Below are 14286 nucleotides of genomic sequence, written 5' to 3'. Positions count from 1 at the left end.
ATCTCTTCTCGAAAGTCTTGAGGAACTCGATCTCGGAATAGTGAGAATTGCCAATCAGGGAAGCAACGCCAACACATCTGCTGGCCTATGATCTGATCCGTTTATCTGCATCGCCAACTCTTCTCTATAAATACCCTTCTGAATTATGCTTCCTGCAGAGCCACTGCCCAGCTAAGCTGCTTGGCTTGATCAGTTCCAGTTTCGAGATGGCCTGGCTCGGAATCGGAATGGGAAGGCAGATTGTTCCTGTTCTTGTTTTCGTTGCTGTACTCTGCAGCGGTGTTGATGCATCGTTCAACAGGTACAGCTTCCCCAAGGATTTCATCTTCGGCACCGGCTCTGCAGCGTATCAGGTGATCCATACAGAGATAAATTTGTCCAAAACTCTTACATCTGCAAGAATGGTTTGAATCAAGTGCAATGCACATGGTTCTTGGTTAGTTCCTGAACAAATTCAGAGATGTATCCTTGCATTGCTTAATTACTTGCAGTATGAGGGAGCTGCTAAGGAAGGAGGTAGGGGTCCTAGCGTCCTAGCGTGTGGGACACTTTCTCGCACATCCCAGGTTATTATTATTATTAAGTGTTAACCTCCCACTATTATATATATAGCTGGCATGTAAAATTTAAAATAGGTGATTAAGGGAAACTATTTTCATGCCTGCAGGAAAAATCTTAAATGGTGACACCGGCGATGTGGCAGATGACTTCTATCATCGCTACAAGGTAGATTCTAGTTTTTCTTTTAAGTAAAGCAGGAGTTCTTGCTCTTGAAATGCATTCAAGGAAACACATTGTTCGGTATTAACGCAGTCTTTGGAATATATATTTACACACTGTAGAAGCCTTTTCTACAGTAATTTCCCCAAAAAATCGCAGTCTTTGGAATGCAATTTTAATGACTAATTTTTGTTATAGTATACTCCAGCCTCTAGTAAAAAAAATATTTGACATTGGAAGAACTAAACTCAGTTCTCCCAACGTCAAATAAATTTGACCGAAGTGAGCACATTATAAAAACCTGATTTTACTATGAGATTTTACCCATATGATTTCCATGTGTCAGTCTAATTATTTAAAAAGATATTAACTCAAGGTTTTAATCTTTGACTTGTTGTATGTCAAAAAATAAATGTTTTCATGACTTGATGGACCGAATAAAAAGTTTATCTTGGACAGGAATCTTCTTGAACTGATCATTCATTTCTTTTGTTGAACCTTGAAAATGCAGGAGGATGTAAACCTTCTCAAAGACATGAACATGGACGCCTTCCGGTTTTCCATTTCTTGGAGCCGGATCCTGCCAAGTGAGTGAAGTTAATTCTACCATCTCCGGACTGAATTAGTTGACGTTTTAGACAGTTAAGATGACTTGAACTTAGTATATGGCTGTCCAGAACGTCAAATAATTATGATCAGAGGAAGTATTTGAGAATGGGCATTATATTTCCTAGATCGTATCAGCGCATTCAGTTGCATTTCAGTTTTTTGACCGTGAAATTTTCCTTTGTAAATGCCTGTTGAATGCAGATGGAACATTGAGTGGAGGGGTGAACAAGGAAGGAGTAGCTTTCTATAACAACCTGATCAATGAAATCATAGCCAAAGGTGAGTAAATTTTTTCAGTTATGTCCTATTTACAATCATGTGTTACTGTTACTACAAAATTATAAATATTTTTTTGGTATTTTTAAGTAGTAAACTTTGAATTAATTACAAAATTTTCATAACAGGGATGAAGCCATTTGTCACAATCTTCCACTGGGACACACCACAGGCCCTTGAGAGCAAATACGGAGGATTCCTGAGTGAGAATATCATGTAAGTTTTTTAGATAGAGACAAAGAAAATCCATAAACCTGTTAAAATCACTCAACTTGTTAAGCTGATGATGAGGTTGATTAAAGTTAGGCCATTCACCTAAGTTTCAAAAGAAAAACCAGTTAGATAGAACAGGGTAGGTAATTTGGTCATCTGAATCAAAATAAATTGCTTGTCGGTTCTGCAAATTTGGCTAGAATTCATCAATGACTCACATTAAAATTTGTCGATTATGCAAATTTGGCTGTGTGCCTGTCGAAAGACACCGGAGATGTAAACCATTACCATTATCTTAAAAAAATACTCATATTAGAGATTTGGATTGTCAATATTTTCAGCAAGGATTATGTGGACTTCGCCGAAGTGTGCTTCCGGGAGTTCGGCGACCGTGTCAAGTTCTGGGCCACCTTCAACGAGCCATGGACCTACTGCTCCCAGGGCTACGGCACCGGCATCCACGCCTTGGGCCGGTGCTCCCCCTACGTCTCCACCTCCTGTGCCGGCGGCGACTCCAGCCGCGAGCCTTACCTAGCAGCGCACCACGTCATCCTCGCCCATGCCACCGCCGTCCACCTCTACCGCACCAAGTACCAACCCACGCAGCACGGGCAGATCGGCATCACGGCGGTGTCGCACTGGTTCGTGCCGTATAATGACACGGCCGCTGACCGCCGCGTTGTGCAACGCAGCCTCGACTTCATGTACGGATGGTTCCTGGACCCCATCGTGCACGGCGACTACCCAGGCACGATGAGGGGGTGGCTCGGGGCGCGGCTGCCGGCGTTCACGGCGGAGCAGGCGGCAGCGGTGAGGGGATCCTATGACTTCATCGGCGTCAACTACTACACCACCTACTACGCCAAGAGCGTGCCGCTGCCCAGCTCAAACAGGCTCTCCTACGACACCGACATCCGCGCCAACACCACTGGCTTCCGCAACGGCAAACCCATTGGTCCGCAGGTACGTACATAGATCGACTCCTCCTCAACACCAACGCATGAACACAACATCATGTTCTTGATTTTCTTGAGACCGATCGATCAATCCATCAATCCACGGCTGATTAATTTCTTCCAACATTTTGGCAGGAGTTCACCCCGATCTTCTTCAACTACCCTCCGGGTCTCCGCGAGCTACTCCTCTACACCAAGAGGAGGTACAACAACCCGATCATCTACGTCACAGAAAATGGTAATTAAATAACCATCTTTGTTTTCATTACACACGAGATAAATACGTGCACTACACTCACCCACGAGTACGCACACTTCTAGCATACGCTCAAATAGACAGGGACTAATAGCTTATCCTAAGCTCCACTAAATTCCTATTGAAAATGTACTCATGTATGCATAATATTCATGAGCATTAGGATTTATACCGCCGCACTTCCCAATTAAATAACTTTCTCATTGTAATGGCTTTAACTTCTTTTTGATATACTAGCTGAATGCTTGTGCATTGCAACAGGAATTAATATACGGCTTTAAAACCACAAATATTAAAATAAAATTATCCCCATTATAAATCATTCCACATTATGTTTTTCATAATTTTGTATCTCACTTTAAAATAAGTTTTCCTTGTTTGATGGCTTCTGGCCAAGGAAGGGATAAAAGTCCACCTATCTCAGTATTTAGGGGACCCATATGGTAGTGGTGGTGGGTGGTGGCAGATTCACCACTCACCATTATCATTAGGGTCTTTTAAAGGAGTATAGATAAGTAGTACACTCTTTATATAGATTAATTTGAACTTGAAGTTGCATGTTTTGTGGGCTGATACATTTGAACTACATTCTCATTTTTTTTCTCCAAAACTTTTTCACAACTATTTGGATAACATGGAAATGAAAAAAAAAACGAGGGGATCGACATCCTGCAAGATGACTTTCATGTGTGATTGCAGGAATCGCCGAGGGGAACAACAAGAGCTTGCCAATCACGGAGGCGCTCAAGGACGGGCATAGGATCGAGTTCCACTCGAAACACCTGCAGTTCGTCAACCACGCCATCAAGAACGGGGTGAACGTGAAGGGCTACTTCACCTGGACGTTCATGGACTGCTTCGAGTGGGGCGACGGATACCTCGACCGATTCGGCCTCATCTACATCGACCGCCTCAACAATCTCAAGCGCTACCACAAGCAGTCCAGCTACTGGATCGCCAACTTCCTCAAGCGGAAGAAGTACTGAGTGAGCTAATGGTTCTAGCTAAGCTAAGCTAGCTCTCTGTGCGATTTTCAGTTTCAGAGTGATTGGTGAATTGATGTACTGTACATGCTTGACCACCGTTGCCATTGTTGAGTGAGGGGGAGGGGATAAAGCTCATTGTTGCTTGAGCTATTTGATTTACCAATTGGAATTCGTTTCGGTTGTTTGTTCGTCGATCTGGAGGAAAATAAAACAAATTCTCGTCTCTTTGTTTCATCTCGTTTTCCACTGGAATAAGTTCACTTTACGTCCTTTATCTAGTTGTTGAGTTCGAATTTCATCCCCCAAACACAATGCCAGATATAACGTGTCTCTCAACTTATAAAACTGTTGTAGCCGAGATCCCAAACAGTATAATGCTTGGTTTTAGCTTATGTGACGAGTGAGCCCCACATATTAGGCCTATTTCTTTTTGGTACTCTGAAAATATGCAGACATGTGGTCAGTGCACAGGCTCAAAAGACAAAATCTGCAAGTTCATTTTTTGCCGAAGTATCGCCTGTAATTCGATCATTCTGATGAACAAATTCGGTATGGTTTTGACAAATCTAGCTCAAATCAAAAGCACCATGGCAATTTTTTGAGAGGAGTAAATGCAAAACCATACTGACCTGCAGGCTGCGCTGGTTAAGGCGCTTGACGGCGCGCGAGGACGACGCGGCCGCCGCCACCGGCGTCCGCGCGTTCTTGGCCTTTGCTCCTGTTGCCGCTCTTGAACGCGAAGCACCCCATATCTGATGGGCTAGCAAATTAAATCAGAGAAGAGACCTCCTGCTTGTTGATTAGGATGGATACATCCAAAAAATACCAACAACTCTACTAAAACTAAAAAGGAGAGATTTATAATTTTAGTTAGCAATGGCAGGAGGTTGGAGAGGACGAGAAATATGCCTGACATGTGAGACCCACCTAGTCATGTTAGTTAAAACTGGACACTATACTGTTTAGAATCTCGGGTACAGGTTTTGCAAGTTGAGGGACTGCCCCCTCGTTGTTGTACGTGGTATTGTGGTTCGAGGACCAAAGTCGAACTCGGTGATAATTCAAGGGACCTAACCTGAACTTATTACTTTTCTACTACTGCTCTTGTTGTGTTCCGGCCTGAATTGGCTCTCGGCCCAGATTGATGGACAAGGCCCATGAGAGGCCCGCTGCTGGGTACAGTGAATCTGGACGGCTTCCTCGGCACCTAACGAGGGGGTCCACGTTCAATGAATCTGCCCTTTCAGTGAACCTTAGCAAATGGCCAAAAAAAAACCACCAAAGGTGCCATGCACGAACAAACAAGCTGCTACCAGCAGTACTCCTAGAATACTACCAGTAGGGCTACTATCTTATCCATACCCTGCAAGTTTGTGTTACTTGTATAACTTTGCTTAATCTTATTTTTTGTTTTGCTAAATCAAACTCCTTGATCCTTAAGAAACGTGTGGCTCTGAATCTATTTGACCTCAAACTTAAGTAGTGTTAGTTTTTATAGCCACTTGACGATGACACGTCTGACGACGCCTCTGCCAGAGTACAACCACGAGGTCTTTCAAGTTTCATGGTCAAGACGACGAATGCCTGACGCTCACCGTTCGCAGCGCCGCGCGCCGCCGCCGCCGCCACCGCCGTAGAAAGGATGGAATCGATGAGAGGGTGGGGTGGTTGAGACGGGCGGTCTCCGGGATGGGGAGTGGTCGTAGCCGAGCGAGAATCCGAGATTCCGAGCATGGGTTGACGCTGGAAAACGGCTCTACGGAAGCAGGAAAAGTCACTCAAGGAAGGAACGTACACAAACACAAGCTTGGGGGTGTCCAGTGAACATTGATGCATCATGGCTGACCCCTTGAGATCGGGATCCTTTGTGGAGAGGAAGAGGTTTCACATTTCTGTGACTGTTGGGTTGGCTGAGTTATACGGGCTGTGTTGTTTTGGAAGGGTTGGGAACCCTCCCTTTACACGCAAAATGAAGCAACAAATGGGTTATAGTGGTGCTACGGCCGCGGCTAAATTTGAGCGTGTTTTAGGAGACACACTCGTGGATGTGGGAGTAGTGTGCGTCTTTTGTGTAATAAAAAATGATACTCCCATAAAAAAATAAATTAACTCTCTACGTTAATGTCTAGATTTAGGACAAAAGTTGATTTATCTTGACACAGAGGGAGTATATTATATTCTAACAACAATGAGAAAACCACTATATTTGAAAATCACGAACAAATCTTCGCATCTTTCTAAACAGCTTAACTATTTTAACTGTAACTTACGACAAGTAGTTGGTAAAAAATACATATTCTAACCCAGCTATCATCTATTATAAATTAACTTGATAAATGAAATTTATGTGAAATGACACACACTCCAACATTTTTTTTTTCAAAAAACTAGCTAAAACCTGTGTGTTGCAACATACTCCCTATCTGCATATTTCATAGGTATACCAAGACCAAGAAAAGCTAATAACTCTCTCATACTATATTTACTCTAGCAACAAACTCAATGCATACACCATCCCCACTATTTTCTAGCCAATAGCAAATCAAGATATTGCATGTGGGTTATAAATGCTTGTGTGCATGGATGCATGCATCAATATCTATTTACTCCAATGTACAAATAACGAATAGTCCTAATGAATGAACGCAAATATGTAGATCATTTAGGAATAACTTAAAAAAATATATATGCAGATTAATTTGGAATGGAGGGAGTATATTTTGAGAAATAAAAGCAAAAGCAAAAAAAAAACAAGTTTATAGCATGGTTAGATGATTAAGCATATAATGTCATCTCCAAGGGCAGCCACACTGAAAAAATGCTTCTAGATCACCTCGTTTTATCCTCTCCGACTATGTTCACGAGTCATACGGTCGGATCATACAAGATTGGAGACTCTTATAATTCATTTGTTGGTAGAAGGTGAATTTGAAGGTTTTGTACGTAACCCTTTACAATTTCTAAAATTAGTAATTCTGGATCATTTACGTGTAACATCATTTAAAGTGGTATATAGAATTAGCTTTCCCAACTCACTTTCCTCGTTTTCCGTACACATGCTTACCAAATTGCTAAATAGCATGATTTTGCATAAAAAAATATACAAAAGTTTCTTTAAAAATCATATTGATTTATTTTTTTAAAAAAATAATTAATTCTTACTAATGGATAGCTCCGTTTTACATGTTTGGAGGAGAGTTCCCAACTCCAACTTACTCCCTCCGTCCTAAAATAAGTGCAGTTTTACACTATTCATCTCCAACGTTTGATCGTTTGTCTTATTTGAATTTTTTTTATGATTACTATTTTTATTGCTATTAGATAATAAAACATGAATAATACTTTATGTGTGACTATTTTTTTAAAAAAATTTCATAAATTTTTCAAATAAGACGAACGGTCAAATGTTGAAAACAGATTTCCATGACCGCACTTATTTTGAGACGGAGGTAGTCCTAGACAACACAGGGCTGTGCACAGAGTGGACCGGAGCAAATGGGATCTGCGAGCCTTTCTTTCTTTCCTTCCCTACCCCTGCTCCCTTCCTCCTCAGCGCTAGCCTCCCTCGTGTTTCCTTTCCCTTTCCCCTTTTATTTTTTCTAAAAAAAGGGAAACACGGAAGAGAAGCGAATCTTTTCCACCTCCACTGGGCAAAAAAAATTAAAAAAATAAATAAAATTCCCCATTCCCCCGAACAGATTGATTCGCTTCGATTCGAGGGAGGAGGGGAGCACAGCGATTTCTTCTCTCTCTTTCGCCGTCGCATTCGCCTCGCGCCGCGCCGCGCACAATCCCATCCGCTGCTGCCCAAGTACGCGCCCGCCCTGCTGATTCCTCCGATTTCTGTTCGTTGTTTCGGTGTTCCTGGATGAGTCGGGGTGGATGGATGGGGTTTTGGTTTTTTGGTGGCGTTAATCCTGTATTGGTCTTCGCCTTTTGCAGGGCTTGTTTCGCGGATTCGGATTGGTGCTGACTCGCTCCCGATTGGCACCGGGAGGTATGAATTCTCGCTAGGATTTCGGTGGGCGGATTGCTGACGAGGAGAGGGTTGGGGGGGAGTGGAGTTGGATGTGATCGGGTTGTGGGAAATCCCTAGTTTGTGGTGTTGTGATGGATCATCTGGCTATCATTGCGACGGAGTTGGGGGATTCGTCGGACTTCGAGGTGGAGGGCATCCAGAATCTGACGGAGAATGATGTCAGCGACGAGGAGATTGAGGCCGAGGATCTGGCCCGGCGGATGTGGAAAGACAGGATCAAGCTGAGGAGGATCAAGGAGAGGCAGGACAGGCTCGCCCTTGCGCTGCAGCAGGCTGAGCTGGACAAGTCCAAGGGGAAGCCGATATCCGATCAGGCCATGCGCAAGAAGATGTCGAGGGCGCAGGACGGGATCCTCAAGTACATGCTCAAGCTGATGGAGGTGTGCAACGCGCGCGGGTTCGTTTACGGGATCATCCCTGATAAAGGGAAGCCCGTGAGCGGCGCTTCCGACAATATTAGAGCTTGGTGGAAGGAGAAGGTGAAGTTTGATAAGAACGGGCCGGCGGCAATCGCAAAGTATGAGTCGGAGAACTTGGCGTCGGCTGATGCTCCGAGCAGCGGGATCAAGAGCCAGCACAGCTTGATGGATCTCCAAGACGCCACTCTCGGTTCACTGCTTTCGTCATTGATGCAGCACTGTGATCCACCGCAGCGCAAGTACCCATTGGAGAGGGGCACTCCACCCCCGTGGTGGCCTTCAGGGAACGAGGATTGGTGGATTGCGTTGGGCCTTCCGAGGGGGCAAATTCCTCCGTATAAAAAGCCACATGATCTTAAGAAGGTCTGGAAGGTTGGGGTGCTTACAGGTGTGATCAAGCACATGTCCCCAAACTTCGATAAGATCAGAAACCATGTTAGGAAATCAAAATGCTTGCAGGATAAGATGACTGCAAAAGAGAGCCTGATTTGGTTGGGTGTTCTACAGAGAGAGGAAAGGCTTGTTCTCAGCATTGACAATGGCATGTCAGAGGTTACTCACCACGGTGCTCTGGAGTACAGAAATGGGGACACACACAGCAGCAGTAATGAGTATGATGTTGATGGTTTTGAGGAGGCTCCCCTTTCAACATCATCTGGAGATGATGAACAAGATCTTTCTCCGGCTGCACAGTTGAGCGAGGAGCATGCCCCAACAAGGAGAGAAAGAGCTAAAGTCAAACGCCCTAATCAGGTTGTTCCTAAGAAGGCAGGAACAAAAGAACCACCAAAGAGAAAAAGACCACGCCACAGTGTCACCGTAATTGAGCAGGAGGTACAAAGAGCTGATGACGCATCAGAACATTCAAGGAATATGATTCCAGATATGAACCGACTGGACCAGGTAGAAATCCAAGGCATGGCTAACCAGATTACAAGCTTCAATGAGGAAGCTAATACGAGTGAAGCTTTGCAACACAGAGGAAATACTCAAGAACTGGCCCATCTTCCTGCCGATTTTAATCACTATGGCAATGCGCAGGCAACAATTGCTACTCCTGTAAGCATATGCATGAGAGGCCAGGCTGTACCTTATGAAAGCAGTGACAATTCCAGGCCAAAAACTGGAAATATCTTCCCACAGGATTCTGATTCAGGCTTTAACAATATGCCTAGTAGTTACCAGACCATACCTCCTAAGCAACCACTTCCACTATCTATCATGGAGCATCATGTGGTTCCCTTGGGTATCAGAACACCAGCTGACAACAGTCCTTATAGTGATCAAATAATTGGTAGTGGGAATTCTACTTCTGTTCCTGGAGATATGCAGCTCATTGATTACCCTTTCTATGGCGAACAAGATAAGTTTGCTGGCAGTTCCTTTGCGGGATTACCTTTAGACTATATCAGTATCAGTAGCCCAATCCCAGATATTGATGATTTGCTGCTGCATGATGATGATCTAATGGAATACTTGGGAACATAACATAGGTAAATTCATTAAACATATCCATTTATTCGATGTTGCTTCCTCTTTGACCATTTTTTTCATTTCTCCTTTTCAGGTTAGGCTCCAATGCCTCCTTGCATTTGTTTCTGTCGCCCATTTTGTCAGTAGGATTACCATCGTAACTTGAGTATGGAAGGCTATACTTCTTATTTTGCCATCAAATATCAATCTTGTTAGTTGATACCGTTTCTAGCATGGCAAATTATACCTGACTTGCATTCTTTGGAAATGATATATCAAATGATGACCGAATTGTAAATGGGAAAGGTGTATATGATTTAAGTTTGAAATATGGCCTTTTCTGAAGAAAGATATCTAGTGAAGAATGAACATAGTTTTTGTAATTTTTTTAGCCTGCGAGAAATGAAAGTTTTGGTCTCCTGCTTTCTCTCACTCTCTCCCCTTATGCATTCTACAGAAACATTGAGAATTCACCTCAACATTTTATATGCGACTAATAAATGAAAAATCATCAGTTGATAGGAACCTCCTGTATCCGATCTGTCCATATGTTCAATTACAATGAAGTAGAGAACTGTTGTAGCAGATCAAAAGCTCTTTGCCAGTGCCATTTTCTAATAGTTACAAAAGTGAAGCAATTCTATAAGTGCATATAAAATTTTAGGATACTCTAATGTAATGGCACTATCTACCAGGTGGCAATGGGGGCTGCTACTAAATCACACCAACACTATCCTCCTCTGTCCCCTTGTGCTACTTGGCAATTGGCATAGTTATTTTTGGAGATAGCTGAGAGAAAAGAACCCTTGATGCAACGATACATCATACATGGCAATATGGCATAGTTACTTTTGGTGGTCTCATGCAGCTGTGAAGTTAGATCGATGTAATTGAACATCAGTACCCAGGCTTGATGTGATGATAGACAAGTCTTTGTGCATTCCCTAAAAGAAAATAACCCTTAAATCTGTATGATACTATGATAGCTTGTCCTGCTGGACATTTTGTATGACTGGTACATTTTCCAATTTGTAGAATCTGTTTGCAATCCTGCTTGCTTTTTTTTTAAAAAAAAAAAGAAGTCCAAGAAAGCGTTTATACGCTGAATAAGAGCCATGGAGTGTCTTCTGTAGTTCTCTTACCTAAAAAACTAAAAACAACTAATGTTAAGGAAATGTTCTGGTGCTTATGGCTAAACACTGGGAAGCATAAGTTTTATCTTAATTTTATTAATACTAATAACTTCAGCTAAGCACAGTGCTGCATGTGGTTACATGATGTTTAATTGGGCGAAGAAACCCATCAATCTATGGCTAGAGTTGGTCCTGAACTGATGCTCTTATTATGAAAGTATAATCTTTGAGTTTTGACTATTATATGAAAGAACCTGTTCTGCCCAAATGCCATGAGCATGTAGAATGTTACTAGGTTCTTGCAGCATTGATAGTAACTATATCATCATGATTGCTTATTTTTATGAGATGCTTTAATTTTGGGAGCTGCTTACTTATGACCCAGCACAATTTCTTGGAAAGTAGAAATTGCTTCCAGTACAATTTTCTTTTCCTAAACCATGCATCTTGGATCCCTTGCACCATGTATCTTCTATGCTTGATTATTCTTATCTAGAGGCTATCCGTAAGTTTTCTCACCACAGTGCATCTATGTGACTATGCATGCATCCAAGATCTGCGAGCTGTAGCTTATGTATCCTTGAGAAGCATGTGAGTTGGGAGTAGCATGTGAACTTGAAATGGTCTTGATAAATATTTCACGAAGAAAAGCTTTGTATGCATAACAGCCAACATAGTTTCAAATGTTAAAAGTTGACATACTATTTTCTTTTCAATGATAAAAGTAGAGATCAATCCAAGCAATGAATGGCTGCTGCTATTTTTATTTTCAAAAAATTCGAATTGATAATGGATTGAGATTGTCATTGACTTGCGACATGTTTGTAATGCATGAATTAGGGAAAGGTCAAAGTGAAGGGATTTTTCTTTGATCGCATTGGGGCAGTTATGTTCGTGAAATACTAATTTTTGTTACTGTCAATGTCAGCAGTACTTTTACAAAGTTTGCCATATGACTTCTAATTGTGCAGAGCTTCATGTAACACATTCATCTCATCATGGAGCGGGTTCTGTTTTTGCATAATCATTTCCCATTGCTGTTATCTGTCATCTGCATTTTTGTTTTGACATCGCAGTGATTTGCATTGTTTGGTTGGTTGTTTGAGCTTTGCCATTGCTGTTCAGTCCATGCTGGAATGTTGTTGCTGCCTCTCGTTTGTTGTTCTTTTCTGTTCGTGTGTTTTTAGGATGATTTTGTTTGATTCCTTTTGCGTTAAAGACACAAGATTCATACCTCTTGGCTTGGAGAGACAATGTTGTTCTTGACTTCTTGTTCCCTTATTTGATTGCTGTTCTTGTGCACAAAATAGCAGGGGCCAACTATTGTGGGTCCTCTGATCCTAATCCTTTTGCAGCAGCAGCTGCAGCTCCATGCCTCCCATCACATGGCAGACCTGCTACCCGCTGGAGCATATGTTCAGAATTCAGAACGACTGGATCAGTGAAAAGCTCTGTTGAGTAGAATATCGACTTGCGAAACGGGATGTCAGGCAGTAACAGTTTTGACTTCTACCGGAGATTCTCCTTTTGGATGCAAGTACTCTTTACGCATGGAGAGAAGTGTACTCCGTAAGTCCTTTCTACTACCCCTAGAGTACTAATCTTTTATTAGGGCAAGTTTAATAGTATAGCCCACTACTAGCTCCAAATTATCTATAACTAATGTAATAGTCAATTCATACAATAGTTGCTTACTATACTATTAATACCTAGTCCCATCTATCATACACACATTACATCTTAGAATTCGTGCTGCAGCTGGCTACAGATCTGTAGCCCGCCGCTTTTCTCTCTCTTCCTTTATCTCTTTAAAATATATTTATAGCTGGCTTATAGCCTGCTATCGTACCTGCTCTTACTCCTCTTCACCTATGCTGTCAAGGTGAGTCTTTTAGCAATTGCTCTACCTTTTCTCTTCTAGCACATTAGGTAAAGAAATAACTCATGGACGTTTGCATTTTCATTTATTTTCACTGTCGTCTTGACCATATTTTGTAGCTGAAACGAGCGTTATATAATAGAAAAGAATCTGCTTCCGGCCGTTTGTACATAATAATATATGCTGAGTTTTTTCCTAGAATATGAATTGTCATAAACGAATGATAATAAATTAATAATCTCGTGAGATAATCTGACCCTGTGTTTTCTTTAGCTAGGAGCTGACGGAGTTCCTGTTTCGTCGTCATCAGGCAAAGGTTGACGGCTTCGCTAAACTGGGTCACAACTCATGCTGCAATTTCCAGGAGCGTCCTACCACAGGCTGCAAGTCTCCAGATGACATGAGCAGCAGCAACTGTATTTTCAAAGTCTCAAAAGGAACAATCTTTTTTTTCTAGTACACGAGAAGACGAAGAATTTTTACAAGCCATGAGGCTGCTGAACTGATCGAGTTACCATCTCGAGACTGCAATTTCCAAGATGTCAGAACTCCCTCGGTCCGGTCCTCCTGGTCCGATCGACGATCCTCCTGCCAGTCACTCGCTAGCACATTCACTTCAAAGTTAATGCGTCCAGTGAACGAACAATTTAAGTCGGTCAGTCGAAACTTTTCTCCCCTGTTCCTCCAAGAATTCAGGCCAGTTTTTTTGTAACGTGTGCACCAATTCAATTGGGTCCGTTGCAACAAAGGAATTCAACGAGAATTGAACCAATTTCAACAAACGTACTGTTAAATATAAATGTGATTTGAATTTTAACATGCAATATATTCAGGTTAGTTTGCTAGTAGGACTTTAGGATTCTATCTTGTCTCTTTATATATTTTTGTTAAGCCAGACAACTCAATGATCATTGTTTATCGGCGCAGGTGGTTTTTTTTAATTATGTTTTTCACGTAAAAATAATTGCTAGTAGGACTACAAGTGTTGTGATTTCAAGATGATAGATGTACTATAACAAACTACTACTACCTGTATTATGATGATCGAGATAATAAAACAAACAGAAACTGGAGATGATGAAGAGAAATTTGCCGAGAATTCGGGGGATAATGCAACGCAAATTAAGCAAAGATGCATTGGATCGGAGGATGGGGAGATAGCGGCCACGTAAGGCGATGGCCATTCATTCATTTTCATTCATTCAACAGACTGATGATTTTGGGAGTTGGGGACGGTATACGTGCCTCGAGGGCAGCAACAGGAGCATTCACATACTCGGCGAATAATTCTTCTGCGTCTCTTGTGCGTCTGATCCCAGGCGCGGCT

The 14286-nt window shown here is 42.2% G+C and overlaps 2 protein-coding genes and 1 long non-coding RNA gene across 3 annotated transcripts; all 3 read left to right on the top strand.

The window, feature by feature from the left end:
- Positions 1-131: 131 nt before the first annotated feature.
- On the top strand, positions 132-4252 carry LOC4347440 (beta-glucosidase 29-like). The gene is given in 10 exon segments (XM_015755463.3): positions 132-353; positions 492-533; positions 536-566; positions 668-726; positions 1232-1307; positions 1531-1608; positions 1734-1821; positions 2160-2781; positions 2910-3012; positions 3730-4252. Coding segments are annotated over 10 exon segments (1533 nt in total). The 5' UTR covers positions 132-206; the 3' UTR covers positions 4017-4252.
- Positions 4253-7708: 3456 nt separating this feature from the next.
- On the top strand, positions 7709-10379 carry LOC4347439 (ETHYLENE INSENSITIVE 3-like 3 protein). The gene is made up of 3 exons (XM_015756608.3): positions 7709-7827; positions 7959-9967; positions 10042-10379. The coding sequence occupies exon 2, from the start codon at positions 8127-8129 to the stop codon at positions 9960-9962; it is 1836 nt and encodes a 611-aa protein (XP_015612094.1). The 5' UTR covers positions 7709-7827; positions 7959-8126; the 3' UTR covers positions 9963-9967; positions 10042-10379.
- Positions 10380-10968: 589 nt separating this feature from the next.
- LOC136351821 (uncharacterized) lies at positions 10969-13885 on the top strand. The gene is made up of 2 exons (XR_010735060.1): positions 10969-12649; positions 13237-13885. It is a non-coding gene; the product is annotated as an uncharacterized lncRNA (long non-coding RNA).
- The last annotated feature ends 401 nt before the right edge of the window (positions 13886-14286 follow it).

The sequence above is a fragment of the Oryza sativa genome, chromosome 9 (assembly GCF_034140825.1).
Source record: "Oryza sativa Japonica Group chromosome 9, ASM3414082v1".
In the NCBI taxonomy this organism is placed as follows: Eukaryota; Viridiplantae; Streptophyta; class Magnoliopsida; order Poales; family Poaceae; genus Oryza; species Oryza sativa.
The sequence above is the reverse complement of the archived record's forward strand: the minus strand, read 5'-3'. Positions and strand labels throughout refer to the sequence as shown.

What these genes read in the sequence shown, in the direction of transcription:
- LOC4347439 (XM_015756608.3), top strand. Translation starts at nt 8,127, where the DNA reads ATGGATCATCTGGCTATCATTGCGACGGAGTTGGGGGATTCGTCGGAC.